The sequence below is a fragment of the Pristiophorus japonicus genome, chromosome 4 (genome assembly GCF_044704955.1).
Source record: "Pristiophorus japonicus isolate sPriJap1 chromosome 4, sPriJap1.hap1, whole genome shotgun sequence".
Lineage (NCBI taxonomy): Eukaryota > Metazoa > Chordata > Chondrichthyes > Pristiophoridae > Pristiophorus > Pristiophorus japonicus.
The window spans coordinates 232712848-232733398 of NC_091980.1; the positions used below are offsets into that span (position 1 = coordinate 232712848).

Sequence of the window (20551 nt, forward strand, 5' to 3'; positions counted from 1 at the left end):
ATCACAGACTCAGCGGCGATTCCGCTGGTGCTTTACTAAGCTGCATGCAAGTGTTGCACTGATGCACACATGATTCCAGATCAGAGTCAATTCCAGGCCAGCATACATGAGACCTGGCGATGGCTTTCATCATGACAATACTGGGATGAGTGCTATGTAGATCATGCACAAATTTCTCTCTGCCTTTCTTGGGCATGACAGCACGATTACCCCACAGTATACAATCTAATTGAATGGATAGTTCGTCTTTGCGACGGATATAAGGTTTGGTCTTCTCACACATTTGCTTGGGTATGGCAGACCGATCACCACTAAGGATGCAACGTTTCACAGCCGATAATATCGGGTCCTGGCTGATCCAGCTCTTACCTTGTTGGGCCATGACAGGGGTTCCTTCACTTTCAAAAGCATCCATGACTAAGAATAGGTCTGCCGGTTGTGATCTGTTTCCAGTTCAAACCGAAGAACAAACAGGTACTGATGCATCTTTTTAACCCATACACACAGGCTAGTGCTTCTTTCTCTACCATGCTGTAGGCTCTTTCCGCCTTTGACAAACTTTTTGAAGCATATGCAACAGGTTGTAATTTGCCCGACACATTAGCTTGTTGGAGCACGCAACCAACTCCATATGACGAAGCATCACAGACCAATACTAGACGATTACACGTACCATAATGTACCAGCAGCTTGTTAGAGAAAAGCAGATTAGTAGCTTTCTCAAAAACTCTTATCTTGAGACGCACCCCAAACCCAGTTGTCGCCTTTTCTTAGCAGCATGTGCAATGGCTCTAATAAGGTACTCAATCTAGGTTAGAAATGACCAAAGTGGTTGAGTACACTAAGGAACGAACACAGCCCCATCATATTCTGAGGCTTGAGTGCATTTTTGATGGTCTTGGTTTTCGAGTCCGTAGGCCTGATACTGTCAGCAGCAATTTTCCTTCCCAGGAATTTGACTTCTGGTGCCATGAAGATGCACTTCGAGCATTTCAGTCTGAGTCCCACTTTGTCCAGACGATGTAGAACCTCTTCCAGGTTGTTCAGATGTTCGGCGGAGTCACGACCTGTGACCATTATGTCACCTTGGAACACGATGGTTCTAGGGACGGACTTCAGTAGACGCTCCATGTTCCTCTGAAATATGGCTGCAGCTGAGCGAATTCCAAACGGGCACCTGTTGTAGATAAACAGTCCTTTATAAGTGTTGATGCACGTAAGTTTTTTCGACGTGTCGACCAGCTCCTGTGTCATGTAGGCCAATGTCAGATCCAGTTTTGTGAACGACTTCCCCCCCTGGCTAGCATTGCTAACTGGTCATCAGCTTTCGGTAACGGGTATTGATGCTGTTTCAAAACTCAGTTGATCGTAACCTTGTAGTCTCCACAAATCCTGACAGTGCCATCACTTTTCAACACGGGAACAATGTGGCTGACCCATTAGTTAAATTCAACCGGTGATATGATCCCTTCAAGCTGGAGTCTGTCCAGTTCGATTTCGACCTTCTCCCTCATCATGTACGGAAGTGCCCGAGCTTTATGATGGACGGGTCTTGCATCCGAGTCCACGTGGATCTGCACCTTGGTTCCCGTGAAATTGCCGATGCCTGGTTCAAACAGCAAGGGGAACTTGCTCAGCACTTGAGCACATGGAGTATCCTCCTCCGACGACAACGTTTTGATCTCATTCCAGTTCCATTTGATTTTTTCTAACCAGTTCCTGCCGAGCAGCATTAGACCATTGCCTGGAACAATCCATAACGGTATATCGTGAACCGCACCATCATACGACACCTTGATTACTGCACTGCCAATCACCGTTATGAGTTCTTTAGTGTACGTACGCAACTTGGCATTGACTGGACTCAGCTCAGGCCTCACAGCTTTAGTATCCCACAGCCTGTTGAATGTCCTCTGGCTCATTATTGATTGACTCGCACCAGTGTCCAATTCCATCGATACCGGCACACCATTAAGTTTTACATTCATCATTATCAGTTGGATTTTTGTTATGAACGAATACAGTCCATGCACTTCCTCCTCTGGTATCTCGGATTGCATAGCCGGATCCGTGCTAGATTGGTCATCATCCTCCATGTGGTGTGTCACATCACGCTTGCTCAGTTGCGGACACGTGCGTTGGAGATGCCCCACTCTCAAACAGCCTTTACAAATATACTGTTTAAACTGACACTGATGGTGCCGATGATTTCCCCCACAATGCCAGCACGGTAATATCGGATTCATTCCCGTTAACGGACTTTGAGCAGCCACAGGTTTTGCGTATGCAGTCGGGTAGTCCCTGCCATATGTAGCTCTGCCAAATGATGATACTATCTTGCTTACAGCACTTGCTGAGTTCTGATTTTTCACTGATATCTGCTTTAAGCTTTTGTCTGGCGTCATGCATGATTGGGCAATCGTGATGGCCTTGCTCAAATTCAGCATCTCCGCCACCAGTAGCTTATGCAGGGTCACCTCGTGGTTGATGCCGATTACAAAGAAGTCCCGCAGCATGTCTGCCAACGCAGTTTCGAACTTACACGGTCCAGCTAGACGTCTTAGGTTGGCAACGAATTCCGATACATCCTGGCCCTCAGAACGAACGTGTGTATAGAATCGAAATCTTGAGATGGTGATGCTTTCATCTGGATTGAGGTGGTCACGTACCAGTGCACACAATGTTTCATAGTCCTTGTCCGTTGGACTTAAGGGCGAGAGGAGATTCTTTATGAGTCCATTGATTTTCGGACTGCAAACGTGAGGAGGACCGTCCGGCGCCGAACTGCGTCTGCCTCTTTCTCTATTTTGTTGGCCACGAAGTACTGGTTCAAGTGGGCTACAAAGTCTGCCCAACCTTCTCCCTCCACGAATCGCTCCAGAATTCCAATTGTGCTCATTTTTGCATGTGAAGGTTCTTGTTACCTCGTCGCCAAATGTTGTGTATGCAATAACTCAATAGACTGAATACTGTAAACTCCGAACAGGTACAAACCTGGCTCTACTTTATTAGGGCCCAAAGTGATTACATTACAAGATGGCTGGCCTTTTATACCTGGGCCGCACGCACGTGCGCACAGCCTAATGTCCTCCGACAGTGGCTCCATCTGGTGGCTAGTAAACCCCAGCATACATACATGACAATACTATTGTGCAGAAGTATCACCTGCTGTGACTCATTTTACTCCATTGTGTAAGTGCTGTTGTAAATTTAACGTATTCTGAACTTTACACCTATGCAATTGAACAGGGAAGCATGGGTTATCTTAACATCTAACAGCTGCAAGTAAACTTACTATTATCACAAAGATAACATTCCTGCTAACTTAGATTTGCGGCAACATTGAGTTGCTCTCAAGTTTTAATTTTAGCAGACAATCACCTTTGCAGAGAAAGGAGCTATTGGAATATAGTTGCTGTGAGACTTCCTGTTTGAGGTGCTTTCTCTCTCTATCTCTCCCTTCTCTAATGGTCTGCCCTCATCATGCACTACAGGGGGTTCAGAAGGTGAATTGCAAGTCAAGCAACCTGCCCAGTCTCTACTGGTATGGCTCTGAAACCTCCCACTAAACCTATGACTTTCCTCTCTGTGGAGGAGTGCATGACCTCTGCTCAACACTTCCCACTGGTGTAACAGCTGAGAGAAGAACTGGAGCTTATCGGGATTATAGGTTGGAATCCATACCTCGCCAACCTGTGCCATAGTATGTTGGCATCACAAGGACTACACTTAACGGTTAGAAATTGGATTAAAGGTGTTGTGCGTAAAGCATAATAAATAATTGAGTATATATTCTGATATGATTTGACTTGCTTGTAGAAACACTTAAAATTTTCTGTTAAACATACAAAATCTGGGAATATTAGACTGCAGAAGGGTGAGTGCAAAATGTGTTTTAAATTCTGTCATCAGCTACTACCCTTTTCACCACAATATTGACAGTTCAACCAAAAAAAACAACCATTTTTTTCCTCATGACATGCAGTTTCCACTCTCCCCCCAATTTTTATCCTTTCAAACCATTTTCTTTTTATGTCTTGAAATAATTCTGTTAAGAAGTTAGTGAAACATAGTTGACTTTTTTGTACTCACTATCACAGACTGAGAATACTGAGAACAGGTACACTTAATTTGATGGAAGCAAAATCAGGCAGCTCTGTTAGAGGTGTACGACCCTTCCCACCTGTTTCCCTGGCTGTGCTCCACCAGAAATTGTTTTACCCGCAGATGGCAAGAACACAAATCTGCCCAAGTGTGTGTGCGTGAGAGAGACAGAGTCAGAGAGATTAAAAAGTAGCTGTCAGAATCTGACATTTTACAATTGAATCAGCTATTTCCCACTTAATATTTTCACATCTGACTCCCCTTCCACCCACTCCACTTGTTCCTCTCCCTCTATTAGTATTACACTGTTATTTCCTCTTAGTCTTGCTCTTGACAGTGGGTGTGAGGATGGGAATATCATAACATTTTTGACACCACTTAGAAATCTAGAATAGTCCCATTGTGGTCCTATCTCACTGGAAGTACGAGGCTAACACGGATAGAAAGTCAGTAGGACAGTGAACTGCTGTAATTTTACATTTAAATGTGTAAAGTCCTGACTCTACAGTATGAAACCACATGAGGCACATTCTGGGGACAAGGTCACTCTGTGACCTTAACTCTTTATTCACAGGACTCCAAAGACGATAACCCTGCTTGGGAACTTCCTTTTTATACCTGTGTGATCAGGTAAGGAGTGTCTCCCTCAAGTTCACCCCTTGTGGTCAATGGGTGCATCTAGCTTGAGTGTATACAGTAATACAGTTGTGTTACATTGTGGTTACATACATGACATCACCTCCCCCCAAAGTCTTATTGGGATCATAGGTCTAGTCTTTCAGGTGATCTACACTCCCTTGTGGAGCGCCGCAGTTAGGGCTCTGGTTGTTGGACACTGACGTGAGTGTCTGTCACCTGTGGTGATTCCGGCCTGTCCGGGCTGACCGCAGGGACTGTGCATTCTTCTGATTGCTCTTGTTGCTCGTTCACTGGCGGTGTTGTGAGCTCCATCTCGTGGTTTTCTTCAGGTTCCTCTGTGTCGATGATGAACCTTTTTTTTACTTGGTCCAGATGCTTACGGCATATCTGACCATTGTTGAGTTTTACCACGATGACCTTATTCCCCTCTTTGTCAATTACAGTGCCCTCAAGCCATTTGGGCCCCATGGTGTGATTGAGGACAAATACAGGATAATTTATTTCGATACATCTCCCTCTCGAATTACGGTCATGGTACTCGTTTTATGACTTGCGCTTGCCCTCAACTATGTCGGTCTGGACTGGGTGAATGAGGGACAACCGAGTTTTGAGTGTCCGTTTCATTAGTAGCTCTGCGGGCAAGACCCCCGTGAGCGAGTGCGGTCGGGATTTATAGGCCAGCAGGAGACGCGATAGGCGGCATTATAGGGAGGGTCCTTGAATCCTGAGCATACCTTGCTTAATGATTTGGACCGCACGTTCCGCCTGGCCATTGGAGGCTGGCTTTTATGGCTCAGTCCTCATGTGGTTGATGCCATTGCCCGACATAAACTCCTGGAATTCGTAGCTTGTGAAACATGGGCCATTATCACTAACCAGGATGTCCGGCAAGCCATGGGTTGCAAAGATCGCACGTAGGCTTTCCACGGTGGTGGATGACATGCATGAATTCAGAATGATGCACTCGATCCATTTCGAGTACGCATCTACCACAATAAGGAACATCTTTCCCATGAACGGGCCCGTGTAGTCAACATGAATGTGTGACCATGGCCTGGTGGGCCAGGGCCATAGGCTAAGCGGGGCCTCCCTGGGGGCATTACCCAGCTGGGCACACGTTGTGCACCTGCGATCACAGTGTTCCAGGTTTGAATCAATTCCAGGCCACCAAACGTGTGATCGGGCAATGGCCTTCATCAGCACAATGTCTGGGTGCTCGCTGTGGAGTTCCCTGATGAATGTCTCCCGGCCCTTCTGGAGTATAACTACCCGGCTGCCCTATAGTAGGCAGTCGGCTTGGATGGAGAGCTCATCCAGCCGTCTGTGGAACGGTCTGACCTCCTCAGGGCATGCTCCGTGTGCGGGCGCCCAATCCCCAGTCAAGGCACATTTCTTAATCAAGGATAGGAGATGATCTCTGTTGGTCCAGATTTTGATCTGGCGGGCTGTGATGGGGGAGCCTGCGCTGTCAAAGGCATCGACAGCTATGACCATCTCAGTGCTTTGCTCCGCTGCCCCCTCAGTGATGGCCAGTGGAAGCCTGCTGAGCGCGTCAGCGCAATTTTCAGTGCCGGGCCAGTGCCGGATGGAGTAGTCATAAGCAGCTAGCGTGAGAGCCCATTGCTGTATGCAAGCTGATGCGTTGGCATTGATGGCCTTGCTCTCAGACAACAGGGATGTTAATGGCTTGTGGTCCGTCTCTAATTCAAACTTCCGACCAAAGAGGTACTGATGCATTTTTTTTACACCATAGACACGTGCAAGCGCTTCCTTCTCGACCATCCCATAACCCCGTTCTGCTTGAGAGACGACCTGGAGACATAAGCCACAGGTTGTAGCTGACCCTCAGCATTGCCCTGCTGCAACACGCACCCAACCCCATAGGATGATGCATCACATGTCAGAACCAATTTTTTACAGGGTCAACAACTTGTTTGAACAAAGTAGGTTCCGCACCCGATCAAAAGCCTTTTCCTGACAGTCCCCCCAAAACCAATCGCAACCCTTACGCAGGAGCATGTGCAGCAGCTCCAACAATGTGCTCAAGTTCAGCAGAAAGTTCCCAAAATAGTTCAACTGTCCCAGGAATGAACGCTACTCCGATGTGTTGCAGGGCCTGGGTGCTCATCGAATCGCCTCTGTTTTGGATTCGGTGGGCCGAATCCCATCTGCAGCAACCCTCCTGCCCAGAAACTCAACCTCAGGAGCTAAGAACACACATTTCGACTTCTTGAGTCGCAGGCCTACCCGGTCCAGTCGGCATAGCACCTCCTCCAGGTTGTGGAGGTGTTCCTCGGTGTCTCGACCCGTGATGGAATACGATCGTTCCAGGAATAGATTTAAGCAGGCTTTCCATGTTTCGTTGAAAAATCGCGGCCGCTGATCGAATGCCAAACGGGCACCTGTTATAAACGAACCTTGTGCGTGGTGATGGTGGTCAGTAGTTTAGATTCGTTGGCCAGTTCCTGGGTCATATAGGCTGAAGTGAGGTCCAACTTGGTGAACAGCTTGCCGCCTGCCAGCGTGGCGAAAAGGTCCTCCGCTCTCGGGAGCAGGTATTGATCTTGTAGTGACACCCGATTGATGGTGGCCTTGTAGTCGCCACAGATCCTGACAGAGCCATCCGCTTTTAGGGCGGGAATGATGGGACTCGCCCAGTCGCTGAATTCAACAGGCGAGATGATGCCCTCTCTCAACAGCCGGTCCAATTCGCTCTCGATCTTTTCCCGCATCACATACGGCACCGCTCTGGCTTTGTGGTGCACTGGCCTGGCGTCCAGAGTGATGTGTATCACCACTTTAGTGCCTTTGAAAGTCCCGACGCCCGGTTGGAATAGTGACTCGAATTGTTGTAGGACTTGTGAGCATGAACTTTGCTCCATAGCAGACATTGCGTGAACATCCCCCCATTTCCAGTTCATCTCAGCTAGTCAGCTCCTCCCCAACAGTGCGGGACCATTGCCCGGGACAATCCAGAGCGGCAGCCGATTCACTAACCCATTGTATGTGACAGCCAACATTGCACTGCCTAGCACCGGAATGATTTCTTTAGTGTAAGTCCATAATTGTGTCTCAATACGTGCTAATTTGGGTCTACTGGCTTTAAGTGGCCATAGCTTCTCAAATTGCTGAATGCTGATGAGTGACTGGCTGGCCCCAGTGTCCAGCTCCATGCATACTGGGATACTGTTTAATAAAACCCTCATCATCATTGGTGCCGTTTTGGTGTATGAACTGTGAATATTCGCCATATGGACCCGCTGAACCTCGACGTCCATCGATTTGCCCCAAAAGTCATCCTGCCTCAAAGAACCCTCTTCTGGTCCATCCACCTCATATATTAGTCTGGTTGCAGACTTCCTGCACATTCGAGCTAAGTGCCCACTGAGATTGCAGTTCCTGCAGACAAACTGTTGAAATCTGCAAGATCTAGCTGAGTGGTTTCCCCCACACCTCCAGCATGAGTTAAAGTTTCCATTGTTGGGAACAAAGGGACTATGGCCAGGCATTCCGCGCTGACTGTCCCTTTGACTGCTCTTAAGTACCCTCTTAGTGGGTGTCAATGGCCCCATCCTGGGCTGCATTGTCCACTGTGGTTGGCGTGAATGTCTGTTCAGCCTGTCATTGTCTCTGTTGAAGTCCTACTCTGGGGTCTATTGCTGCCTGGGGACTGTCGGACTGCCCCTGCCTCCCTGCGGGGCTCTGAGTTGCATTGATGATGTTGACTCCCTGATCCATTGCCGTGTTAGAGGCAGAATTGCGCGTGTATATTATTTTCGTCTCTTCCTCCCCCGCCATGAAAGTTTGAGCTATCAACGCCGCCTCTTCCAAGGTCAAATCTTTGGTCTCAATTAATTTGCGGAAAATTCCCGCATTACCAATGCCCTCGATAAAGAAGTCCCTTAGCATTTCCCCCCTGCAGGCATCTGTGAACTTACAGTGGCTGGTCAAATGCAGGAGGTCCGCTACGAAGTCCGGTATGATCTATCCTTCACGACGTCGGTGGGTGTAGAATCTGTGTTCCATATGTACGCTACTCGCCAGTTTGAGGTGCTCCCTGATCAATTTGCTAAGTTCTTCAAAGGTTTAGTCCGCCGGCTTTTTGGGTGTTAGTAAGTCCTTCATGAGCGCATAAGTCTTTGGTCTGCAGCTGGTCAAAAGCTGAGTCCTTCGCTTGTCGGCTGTTGCATCCCCCAGCTATTCTTTCATAACGAAGCTTTGTTGAAGCCTCTCGACAAAATCGTCCCAGTCTTCCCCAAAACAGTACCTTTCCTCTGTGCTACCGGTGGCCATTCTCGTGGGTCGTGAGTTCCCGTTTCTCGTCGCCAATGTAAGGTCCTTACTCTAAAGTATGAAACCACACGAGGCACATTCTAGGGACAAGGTCATTCTGTGACCTTAACTCTTTATTCACAGGACTCCAAAGACAATGACCCTGCGTGGGTCCCTTTTTATACCTGTGTAATCAGGTAAGGAGTGTCTCCCACAAGTTCACCCCTTGTGGTCAAGGTGTGCATCTAGGTTGAGTGTATAAAGTAATACAGTGGTGTTACATTGTGGTTACATACATGACAAAATGTTGCATTATTTTGACTTTTACAGGGAAAGGTACGAGATCTAAAGTCTAAGAGACAGAGTTAAAGCTCTAAAAACCAGCAGCTGCTGTTTACATGTTACAGAATCCCATTATCAATGTGACATATCAACTTAAAAAGGGTAGGGCCAACAAATCCATCAGCCTGTTCCAACTAGACATGGTCGAGTCATCATCCCGTTCCCCCCCTACCTTGCTCCCCAGCTATGCAATCTCCAGGAAGAGGCAAAAAAACAGAAAAAGCCTTACGCCAATTTAGTAAAAAGCTCTGGGACATTCCTCTCCAACCCACAAAGGCAATCCAGCAAGCTCCAGGAGACTACAGTAATTGATATTAATAATTACAACCTCCACTCATCTATGTTCAATAACTCAAGATTCTGGGATGACAAGGCAATTATCTCTGAGGCACTTGCTGTATGAAAGAAAAAGTAGAAACGTGAGGTGGATGGCATTACAGTATAATTTCTGCTTCTGATAAACACTTTTATTAATATAGTGTTTTACTTTCTAATAGATTTCTGTATATTGGTGGTAATTGTGAGGATGCGAAAGTGATCAAGAAGATAAAGACTGAAAGGTAGTTGAAGATGGGGTGGGGGAAGAGATCTCAGATAGTGGAGGGGAAATCTCAGACACTTGGAGCAGATGAGAAATTCTCAGAGAAATGCATCAGGTGAGAAAGAGGATCTAAGAGAAATAGGAAGCAATTTTCCTGACATTAGAGCCCTGTTAGCATTTGGACCTGGGCAGAAATAGGCAAAGACCCGTGCAAGTTTCCATCCCAATAATTCCCTCCCTAAACCTCTCCACCTCTCTACCTCTCTTTCCTCCTTTAAGATGCTCCTTAAAACCTACCTCTTTGACCAAGCTTTTGGTCATTTGCCCTGGTATCTCCTTACATGGCTCGGTGTCAAATTTTGTTTTGTAACGCGCCTGTGGGATGTTTTACTATGTTACTACTTTACAAGTTGTTAAAAGAAATGTGACTGGGGATAAATTCATGCAATCCGATAACTTGTACACTATTTGCTTCAGCTTTTCCAGTCATGGGTTACAGAAGCAATGGGCCCAAGTTTCCGCCCTCTGGAAAAACAGCGCATCTCGGGAAGGTGCATCGACTTTCTGGAAGAAAAAGGGCACCGAAAACTTACCTTGTGATTCTCCGGTCTCCTCAGGACGTCTTCGTGCTTGGCGTGGTGCAGCACAAGGGGTCAGGGGCGGAGCCAGGTCCCGGCGCTGAAAACAGTGTCGGGACCTCTGCACATGCGCGCTAGAGTGTGCGCACATGTGCAGTAGCTCCAGGCCCCCGAGGCTGCGAGAGGGGCCCGACCCTAGCTCTGGCCGAATGGGCTCACAGGGCGAAGATCGGGACTCGGACCACCCTCCCGTTCAGCTGCCTCCCCTCCCTCCCTCCCATTCAGCCTTCCCCCCTCCCCCAACCTCCTCCCTCTTCTCCACCCCCCTCTGTTCTCTCCCCCCACCAGCCCCCGTCGTTGGTGGGGCCTGCCCGGCACCTCGCTGGGGGCGTGCCCCGTCCGAAGTGTCGGTGGCGGTAGTGGCCCGACCCGTCCCGTTCAGCCTCTCCCCTCCTCCCTCCCATTCAGCCTCTCCCCTCCTCCCTCCCATTCAGCCTCTCCCCTCCTCCCTCCCGTTCAGCCTCTCCCCTCCTCCCTCCCATTCAGCCTCTCCCCTCCTCCCTCCCGTTCAGCCTCTCCCCTCCTCCCTCCCGTTCAGCCTCTCCCCTCCTCCCTCCCATTCAGCCTCTCCCCTCCTCCCTCCCGTTCAGCCTCTCCCCTCCTCCCTCCCGTTCAGCCTCTCCCCTCCTCTCCCTCCCATTCAGCCTCTCCCCTCCTCCCTCCCATTCAGCCTCTCCCCTCCTCCCTCCCGTTCAGCCTCTCCCCTCCTCCCTCCCATTCAGCCTCTCCCCTCCTCCCTCCCGTTCAGCCTCTCCCCTCCTCCCTCCCATTCAGTCTCTCCCCTCCTCCCTCCTGTTCAGCCTCTCCCCTCCTCCCTCCCATTCAGCCTCTCCCCTCCTCCCTCCCGTTCAGCCTTGCCCCCCGCTTTCTCTCCCCCCTTCCCTCTTCTTCCCCTCTCCCTTCCTTCTCTCTCTCCCTCCTCGTCTCCCTCCCCCTCGTCTCTTTCCCTCCCTCTCTCCTCTCTCGCCCTCCCTCCTCTCTCTCTCTCTCCTTCCCTCCTCTCTCTCCCTCCCTCCCTCCTCGCTCTCCCTCCCTCCCTCCTCTCTCTCCCTCCCTTCCTCCTCTCTTCCCCTCCCTCCCTCTCCCCTCCCGCTCCCCTCCCTCCCTCTCCCCCTCCCCTCCCCTCCCTCCCTCTCCCCCTCCCCTCCCTCCCTCTCTCCCCCTCTCCCCACTCTCCCCCCACCCCTCGCTGTCAGAAACACAGAGACACTGACAGAGACAGAGAGAGAGAGAGACACTGGGTGGGGTGTGGGGTGGGGGGGGGGGGGAGGGTCATCCCAGCACGCTGTTGGAGGGCTCCCGGTGCTGCAGCAGGTGAGTAGAAATAATTTTTTATTTATTGATTGATTTTTTTTTACATTTTATTTTTTAATTTTTTTTGATTTATTCATTGATTTATTGATCTATTTATCATTTATTATTGATGATGGCTCTTTATTTGCAAAAGTGAAGTGTTTAATGTTTGTAAACTTCCCTCCCCCCGCCACCCCCCCGCCATCTTTTGTTCCCTATGCCTGATTTATGTGTAGGCAAGGTTTTTCTGAGCGTACAAAAATCTACACTTACTCCATTCTAAGTTAGTTTGGAATAAGTTTTTGCTGCCTAAACTTGCAAAACAGGTGTAAGTGGCTGGACACGCCCCCTTTTGAAAAAAAAAATCTGTTCTAAAATGAACCTATTCTAACTGACTGGAACTGGAGCAAACTAAATGCCGAGAATTGCAATTTCTAAGATGCTCCATTCTAAACTAGTTGCTCCAACAAATAGGAGCAACTCAGGCCGAAACTTGAGCCCTATAAGTTACTGCAAAGAAACCCAAATTCACTTCTCTACCTGTCACATGCGCTTTGGAATCAGATTACTATCTTGGAAAATGAACAGAAAAACATTAAATACATTCCTTGTGATAGCAAAAAAGAGCTGCGGCTTCAGGCAACAATACAAGAAATGGGAAGCCACCTGCTGGCCTATTTTGGATTTTTCTATTTATATATTTTATGGTAATTTTTTTGACAGTGTGTGAGGATGAATGTAAATTAACTGAATGATTACTGAAATAATAGACTAGTTATTAGCAAAATAATATGCTTAAACAATTGAACCAGGAGCTGGGAGACCTGATCATAAACTGTTATAATCTCGATTATAAATACAAATGACTGGATTTAACGGTTCATTTGTATAATGGGATATTTCAGTACTTAATGCTTATAAATGATATAGGCCAAAAATGTGATGGTTGGTGCCCGTAACACTTTGGGCTCTGAGGCCTGAGTCCTGCTGCACATAGTGGCCGGAATCTTCCCAGCCCTGCGAGTGCAGGTTTGGAGGCTGTAAAAATTGGCCCTGATTGACCGGGACGGGATCCCGCTCTGAACCCGCCTCCGTGTCAATTCTCAACTGTCGGGTCTGCCTGCAGATCGCAGACCTGACACCAAGCAGCGGGCCAGTCAATTAAGGTAGTTAACAGGTAGTTGAATGCTACTTACGAGGATTAAAGGAAGGCACTTACAATTTTACCAACCTTTTGATGAGTTTGCCGTCCCTCGGGGATCACGCCAGGTAAGTAGAGTCAGGTTTTCCATGACTCTCCATTACTGTGGTTAGTTGACAGCTGCAAATGTGTTATAAAGGTTACCAATTCACAGCTGTTCACTTTCCAATGTCAGAAGCTGGAGTTGTTAGGATTTGGAAGAAACTTTTGAGCTGTATGCAGTTTGGCAATGTTTGCAGTGAACTCTCTATTCACTGTCGCCTCCTTGGAGCAACCTCTCTCTCCATTAACAGATCGTTTCTGTCATCTCAACCTCATCTGCCATCTATTCCAACAGCAGCGTGCCGTTGAAAAAAACCACACCTTGGTCTTCAGAATCCCATCACCATCAGCCCCAACACTAACGTCACGAGAGACACCAGCATCACCAACAACAACACCAACCTTTTTCACAATCACCTGATGCTACACAGGGCATCAGCACCTGACCACATTGTTGCTTGGGAGGCCAGGAATGGCCTGACCATGGCCAGATTGACTTCCCTTGACGCTGTGCACCCTGGCTGCCACATGATGGGACAGGTTGGCACCACCCCATGCAAGCTCCATAAAGCATCCCTGCAACGTCCAAACCATTCCTGTCACACTCATCACCATTGTAAGGGTACCCTTATGTCTCACCATTCACTACAACTCACTAAGCCACTTCCAGAGGTGCCCATAAATCTGTCCAAGAACTCAAAGTGTTGAAAATAAAGATTTCAATGTTTGACAACACATCAACATAAACTTTACATGAACATTGACGAAAGGACTCAAGTACCTACCCTTGCATGTTGTTAGTTGTTATGACTGAACAAGGATGAGGGCGAGTGTGAGGGGTGGCAACTGAGATGGGGAACTGATAATGTAGATCGAGGGGGAGGTGGAGGTGCAAGGTAAGTTGGTGTGAATAAGGATGTGGAGGGGTAGACTAGGGAAGGCAGAGTGATGGGGATGTGATGGCAAATATTTAAATATCACATGGATGAATTTCAACAATTGTACATCCTTGTCTGGAGTAAAAATAAAACTGGGAAGGTGGCTCAACTGTGGCTAACAAGGAAAATTAGGGACAGTGTTAAATCCAAGGAAGAGGCATATAAATTGGCCAGAAAAAGCAGCAAACCTGAGGACTGGGAGAAATTTAGAATCCAGCAGAGGAGGACAAAGTGTTTAATTAGGAGGGGGAAAATAGAGTATGAGAGGAAGCTTGCTGGGAACATAAAAAACTGACTGCAAAAACTTTATAGATATATGAAGAGGAAAAGATTAGTGAAGACAAATGTAGGTCCCTTGCAGTCAGAATCAGGTGAATTTATAATGGGAACAGAGAAATGGCAGACTTTGGTTCTGTCTTCATGAAGGAAGACACGAATAACCTTCCGGAAATACTAGGGGACAGAGAATCTAGTGAGAAAGAAGAACTGAAGGAAATCCTTATTAGTCAGGAAATTGTGTTAGGGCAATTGCTGGGATTGAAGGCCGATAAATCCCCAGGGCCTGATAGCCCGCATCCCAGAGTACTTAAGGAAGTGGCCCTAGAAATAGTGGATGCATTGATGATCATTTTCCAACAGTCTATCGACTCTGGATCAGTTCCTATGGACTGGAGGGTAGCTAATGTAACACCACTTTTTAAAAAAGGAGGGAGAGAGAAAACGAGAAATTATAGACTGGTTAGCCTGACATCGGTAGTGGGGAAAATGTTGGAATCAATTATTAAGGATGAAATAGCAGCGCATTTGGAAAGCAGTGACAGGATCGGTCCAAGTCAGCATTGATTTATGAAGGGGAAATAATGCTTGACAAATCTTCGAGAATTTTTTGAGGATGTAACTAGTAGAGAGGACAAGAGAGAACCAGTGGATCTGGTGTATTTGGACATTAAAAAACGTTTTGACAGTGTCCCACACAAGAGATTGTTGTGCAAAATTAAAGAACATGGTATTGGGGGTAATGTATTGACGTGGATAGAGAACTGGTTGGCAGACAGGAAGCAGCAAGTCGGGATAAACGGGTCTTTTTCAGAATGGCAGGCAGTGACTAGTGGGGTGCCACAGGATTCAGTGTTGGGACCCCAGATATTTACAATATACATCAATGATTTAGATGAAGGAATTGAATGTGATATCTACAAGTTTGCAGATGACACTAAGCTGGGTGGCGGTGTGAGATGTGAGGAGGATGCTAAGAGGCTGCAGGGTGACTTGGACAGGTTAGGTAAGTGGGCAAATGCATGGCAGATGCAGTATAATGTGGATAAATGGGAGGTTATCCACTTTGGTGGCAAAAACGTGAAGGCAGAATATTATCTGAATGGCGGCAGATTAGGAAAAGGGGAGGTGCAACGAGACCTGGGTGTCATGGTACATCAGTCATTGAAAGTTGGCATGCAGGTACAGCAGGCTCATCCATATTACAACCTCCTGCTGCTGAAGTCTCAGTTGTAAGAGAAGTTTTAGTGAGTAACAACCAGGTCTTTATTTTGTATTTCATTAATTTTATAAGGCAACCATTAATGCAGCAGGCAAATGGCATGTTGGCCTTCATAGCTAGAGAATTTGAGTATAGGAGCAAGGAGGTCTTACTGCAGTTGTACAGGGCCTTAGTGAGGCCTCACCTGGAATATTGTGTTCAGTTTTTGTCTCCTAATCTGAGGAAGGATGTTCTTGCTATTGAAGGAGTGCAGCGAAGGTTCACCAGTCTGATTCCCGGGATGGCAGGACTGACTTATGAGGAGAGACTGGATCGACTCGGCCTGTATTCACTGGAGTTTAGAAGAATGAGAGGGGATCTCATAGAAACACAAAAAATTCTGATGGGACTGGACAGGTTAGATGCAGGAAGAATGTTCCTGATGTTGGGGAAGTCCAGAACCAGGGGTCACAGTCTAATGATAAGGGGTAAGCCATTTAGGACCGAGATGAGGAGAAACTTCTTCACTTAGAGAGTTGTGAACCTGTGGAATTCTCTACCGCAAAGAGTTGTTGATGCCAGTTCGTTAGATATATTCAAGAGGGAGTTAGATATGGCCTTTATGGCTAAAGATATCAAGGGGTATGGAGAGAAAGCAGGAAAGAGGTACTGAGGTGAATGATAAGCCATGATCTTATTGAATGGTGGTGCAGGCTCGAAGGGCCGAATGGCCTACTCCTGCACCTATTTTCTATGTTTCTATGTTTCTATGTCTGGCACAGCAGGATGAGGTTGAGTGTGATTTTGCAGTAACATTTCGTGATCAGGTCCTCCTGACGATATCCCTGTTTGTGCCCTCCTGTACAATGTGCAACCAGGCTGCATTGGTGTCCTGGGCAGATCTCTTCCGCTCATTGAAAGGGAAGAGGACCTCCCTGCATGCTGTGACTCCCTCCATAAGCATCTGGAGGGAGTCATGGGAGAGGCTGGGTGCCGCTGTGCACTTTTGAACAGTGCTTGTCAGTGTTCACAGCAGCTTAATGCTGCAGAAAACTGAGAGAAGAACTGTCAAAATCAATGTGGGCATGGTCCCTTTAAGGAAACCGGCTGATGATGCACCACAGATGACATCATCAGACCTGCTCCGTGTTAATTGGCCAGGATCCTCACAGGACAGGCTTAACAAGTCCCATCAACGGAAGATTGCTTCGAGAGGGCGGGATGGAGCCGGAAGCGGGTTTCCCACACAGCACCAATGCCGCCGATCCCGGTCTTGCCACGGGTGGCGAAATCGCGGCCAACATGTGAGACTATAGTTGGGAAGCGACTGTGAGGCTGGAGCTCTGTGTACCAGGTATGCATTTGGTTTATTAAGCCATCAAAAACATTGTTAATGAGGTCCTTGCCCCGTCATACAGACTCAGCACCTCAACTCTTTTTGGGAAGCAAAATTAAGCAGTTAAATCAAGTGCCCCCCCGATCTGGGGGACACTCCAAACACTTTTCACGTGCCCTATTTTTGTGGGTTTTTTTGGTGGTTTTTGTGGGCTTTTATTTGGTTTTTTTGGGCAGTAAAACCATAAATTTTACAAGTGCCCCCTATAAAAGGGAAGGGGGACACTAAAACCCAACAATTAAAACAAATTAAACTTTAAAACATATAAAATCAAATTAAAATTTGGTTGCCGGGCGTGATGATGCACTCCAGTCCCTCTGGCGCCCACCTCTCACGGAATGCCGCGAGCGTACCGGTGGACACCGCGTGCTCCATCTCTAAGGACACCCTGGACCGGATGTAGGCGCGGAAGAGAGGCAGGCAGTCGGGCTGAACGACCCTCTCGACCGCCCGCTGCCTGGACCGGATGATGGCACCCTTGGCCGTGCCCAGGAGCAGTCTTACGAGGAGGCCCTCGGACCTACCCGCTCCCCTCCGCACAGGGTGCTCAAAGATCAGGAGTGTGGGATAGGGATTGAAGAGCAGCCCCTTTAAGTAATGAAACAGGGGCTGCAACCTCGCACATTCCATAAAAACGGACTCTTTTAGACCACAGAATTTGCAGGCGGCCTGGGAGCCCGTGAACCGGCTTAAAAATTTGTTGCACGGCACTGCTCCGTGCACCACCCTCCAGGCCAAGTCCCCGATAAATAATGCGAGGACTCCCGCATAGAGTGCACTCCATCGGGGACCCCCGTCTCCTCCGGACGGCAAGATGTTACGCCATGGCATGTCCGGACAGCAGACGAGGATGGCAAAGTTGAGAGTGTGCAGGAGCAGCCCATACAGGAAACCCCTCCACGCAGAACTGAAAGGCACGGAGGGGATTTCCCCGAGACGGCTCAAGTTGTGAGGCGCCGGCTCCCGAGGGAGGTTTCGGTGTTTGGCGCCGATGAGGAATTCCGTCCGGATGGGGGTCAGTTCGGACGGGATCTCCCCACGTGCTTGAGCCTCCTCGACGCACCTAATGGAGTCAGGGCCCAGAGCTGTTTTTAGCGACTCGATGGCATCGGCCGCGCGGCAGACGTCGGCCCAATTTAGGCACCGTGCCAGCACACCTGGCGCCATCCAGCCCGCTCCTCCGCCATCGAGCAGGTCCCTGACCCTGGTCACCTCGCCAGCCACAGCCCTCTCGTCCGCCTGCCACCTAAAACCTCGGTCGTGGAGGTACCGATTCCTGAGCAGTGGCTCCTGCAGGACAGCTGCCACTCCAGCCGATGGAGAGCTGCGCTTGGTGGAGATGAGTTCCTGGTAAAAGACAGGCAGCCCCTGGACGGCGGTCCTGACGCCCCATCAGGCTCACAAACAGGAGCTGCGTGTCGTAGTTGAGGCCATGCTGCTGGCGGAAGAAGTACGTCGCCAGCGCACGCCACCTAGGAGGGGGCTCGACGTAAAGGTATCTCTGCAGGGTCTGAAGACGGAAAGTTGCTAGCTTGGTGCTAACGCACACCAACGACTGACCACCCTCCCTAAGCGGGAGACTCAAGACCGCGGCAGAGACCCAGTGCTTCCTGTTGTTCCAGAAGAAGTCCACTAGCTTCTTCTGTATCTTGGCGACAAACGCAGGGGGAGGGGTCAAAGTGACCAGCCGGTACCACAGCATGGCGGCCACCAGCTGGTTTATGTCTAGCGCTCGACCCCTGTAGGACAGCACTCGGAGCAGTCCTGTCCAGCGCCCAAGGCAAGCGGCGACCTTGGCCTCCAGCTCTTGCCAGTTCGCCGGCCAGGCTTCCTCGTCGGGACAAAGGTAGACTCCCAGATAGAGGAGATGGGTCGTGCTCCAGGCAAAAGGCCTGAGCTCCTCCGACAGGGAGTCCACCCGCCACTGACCCACCAGGAGTCCGGAACATTTCTCCCAGTTGATCCTGGCGGAGGATGCGGCTGAGTAAATCTCCTGGCACTCACGCATCCTCCGCAGGTCAACAGGATCCTCGACCGTGAGGAGCACATCATTGGCGTAAGCCGAGAGGACGACATCCACGCCCAGCCCTTGCAGAGCCAGTCCCGTCAACCTCATCTGCAGGAGGCGCAGGAAAGGCTCCACGCAGATGACGTATAACTGGCCGGACATGGGGCATCCCTGGCGCATCCCTCTCACAAAGCGAAGGGGCACCATCAAAGACCCGTTAACCTTAATCAGACACTCTGCAGCAGCGTACAAAAGTCAGATCCGGGCGACAAAATGTGTCCCGAACCCAAAAGTGCGCAGAGTTCCGAACAGATAGTCGTGGACCACCCTGTTGAACGCCTTCTCTTGGTCGAGAGATAGGAAGGCGACCGACAGACCAGCCTCCTGGGAATGATGGATTGGGTCCCGGGACAGATGGATGTTATCGTGGATTGTCCGGCCCGGGACCGTGTAGCACTGGTCGGGGTGGATCATGTGGTCCAGCACGGCGCCAAGGCGAGCAGACATCACCCTGGCGAAGATTTTGTAGTCCGTGCTGAGGAGGGAGACCGGGCGCCAGTTCTTAAGTAGGCGGAGATCGCCCTTCTTAGGCAGCAGGACGATGACTGCCCTGCGCCAAGAGAGGGGCATCTCCCCGGTCGCCAGACTTTCCCCCAGGACCCGCACGTAGTCGCCCCCCCAGGACGTCACAGAACTCCACGGTCAGCCCATCCAGCCCCGGGGCTTTTCCCCTCGAGAGCTGGTCGAGGGCGCCGGTCAGCTCCGCCAGGCTTAGCGGAGCTTCCAGATTTTTGGCGCCCTCCGGGCCGACCTTCGGCAGGACCTCCCACAAAACTCTACACGCTTTATCGCTGGACGGATCCGGAGAGAACAGAGCCCCATAATAGTCTCGGGCCCTGTTGCTGATGCCCTCCGGATCCGAGACGAGAGAGCCGTCGTCGGTCAGCAGCGTCAAGAGCTGCTTACGGACACCCTGTCTTTTTTCCAGCGAGTAGAAGAAGGGGGATCTGCGGTCCAGATCCCGCAGGAACCGGATCCGCGACCTCACGAAAGCGCCTCGGGACCCGACGAGCTGCAGGTCCTTCAGCGCGGCCTTCTTCGCTTCGTACACCATCCGCAGGGCCGGGTCCTCGACGACTTGACCGAGACGGGACACCAGATCGAGCACCTCCTTCTCTAGGCACCCGACCCTCGCCGCCCGCCTCTTGGTCGACCCCCTCGCATACTCTTGACAGAAGAGACGGATGTGAGCTTTGCCCACGTCCCACCATAGTCGCAAGGAGGGGAAGCCCCCCGGCTCAGCACCTCAACAACTCTTTTAGAGGAGACAAAATTAACCAGTTAAATCAAGTGCTTCCCACTCTGCGAGACACTCCAACCATTTTTCCAGGCTCTTTTTTGGGTTTTTTTGTTATTTTTTGTAGTTTTTTTGGGGTGCTAAAACACATATATATATATACAAGTGCCCCTTATAAAAGGGGAGGAGGACACTAAAACCCGGCAATTAAAACAAATTAAACTTTAAAACACATAAAATCAAATTAAAATTTGGTTGCCATGGGTGATGATGCGCTCCAGTCCCTCCGGCGCCCACCTTTGGCGGAAGGCCGCGAGTGTACCGGTGGACACCGCGTGCTCCATCTCTAGGGACACACTGGCC

General features: G+C 49.5%; 1 protein-coding gene across 1 annotated transcript in view; it reads left to right on the forward strand.

The window, feature by feature from the left end:
* The window catches only part of slc35f4 (solute carrier family 35 member F4), a 336248-nt gene that overhangs the window by 61304 nt on the left and 254393 nt on the right, over positions 1 to 20551 (forward strand). The window contains exons 4-6 of the mRNA XM_070879154.1: positions 12812 to 12869; positions 15920 to 15960; positions 19893 to 19903. Of these exons, the coding sequence (XP_070735255.1) occupies positions 12812 to 12869; positions 15920 to 15960; positions 19893 to 19903 (110 nt within the window). The remainder of the gene's footprint in view (positions 1 to 12811; positions 12870 to 15919; positions 15961 to 19892; positions 19904 to 20551) is intronic.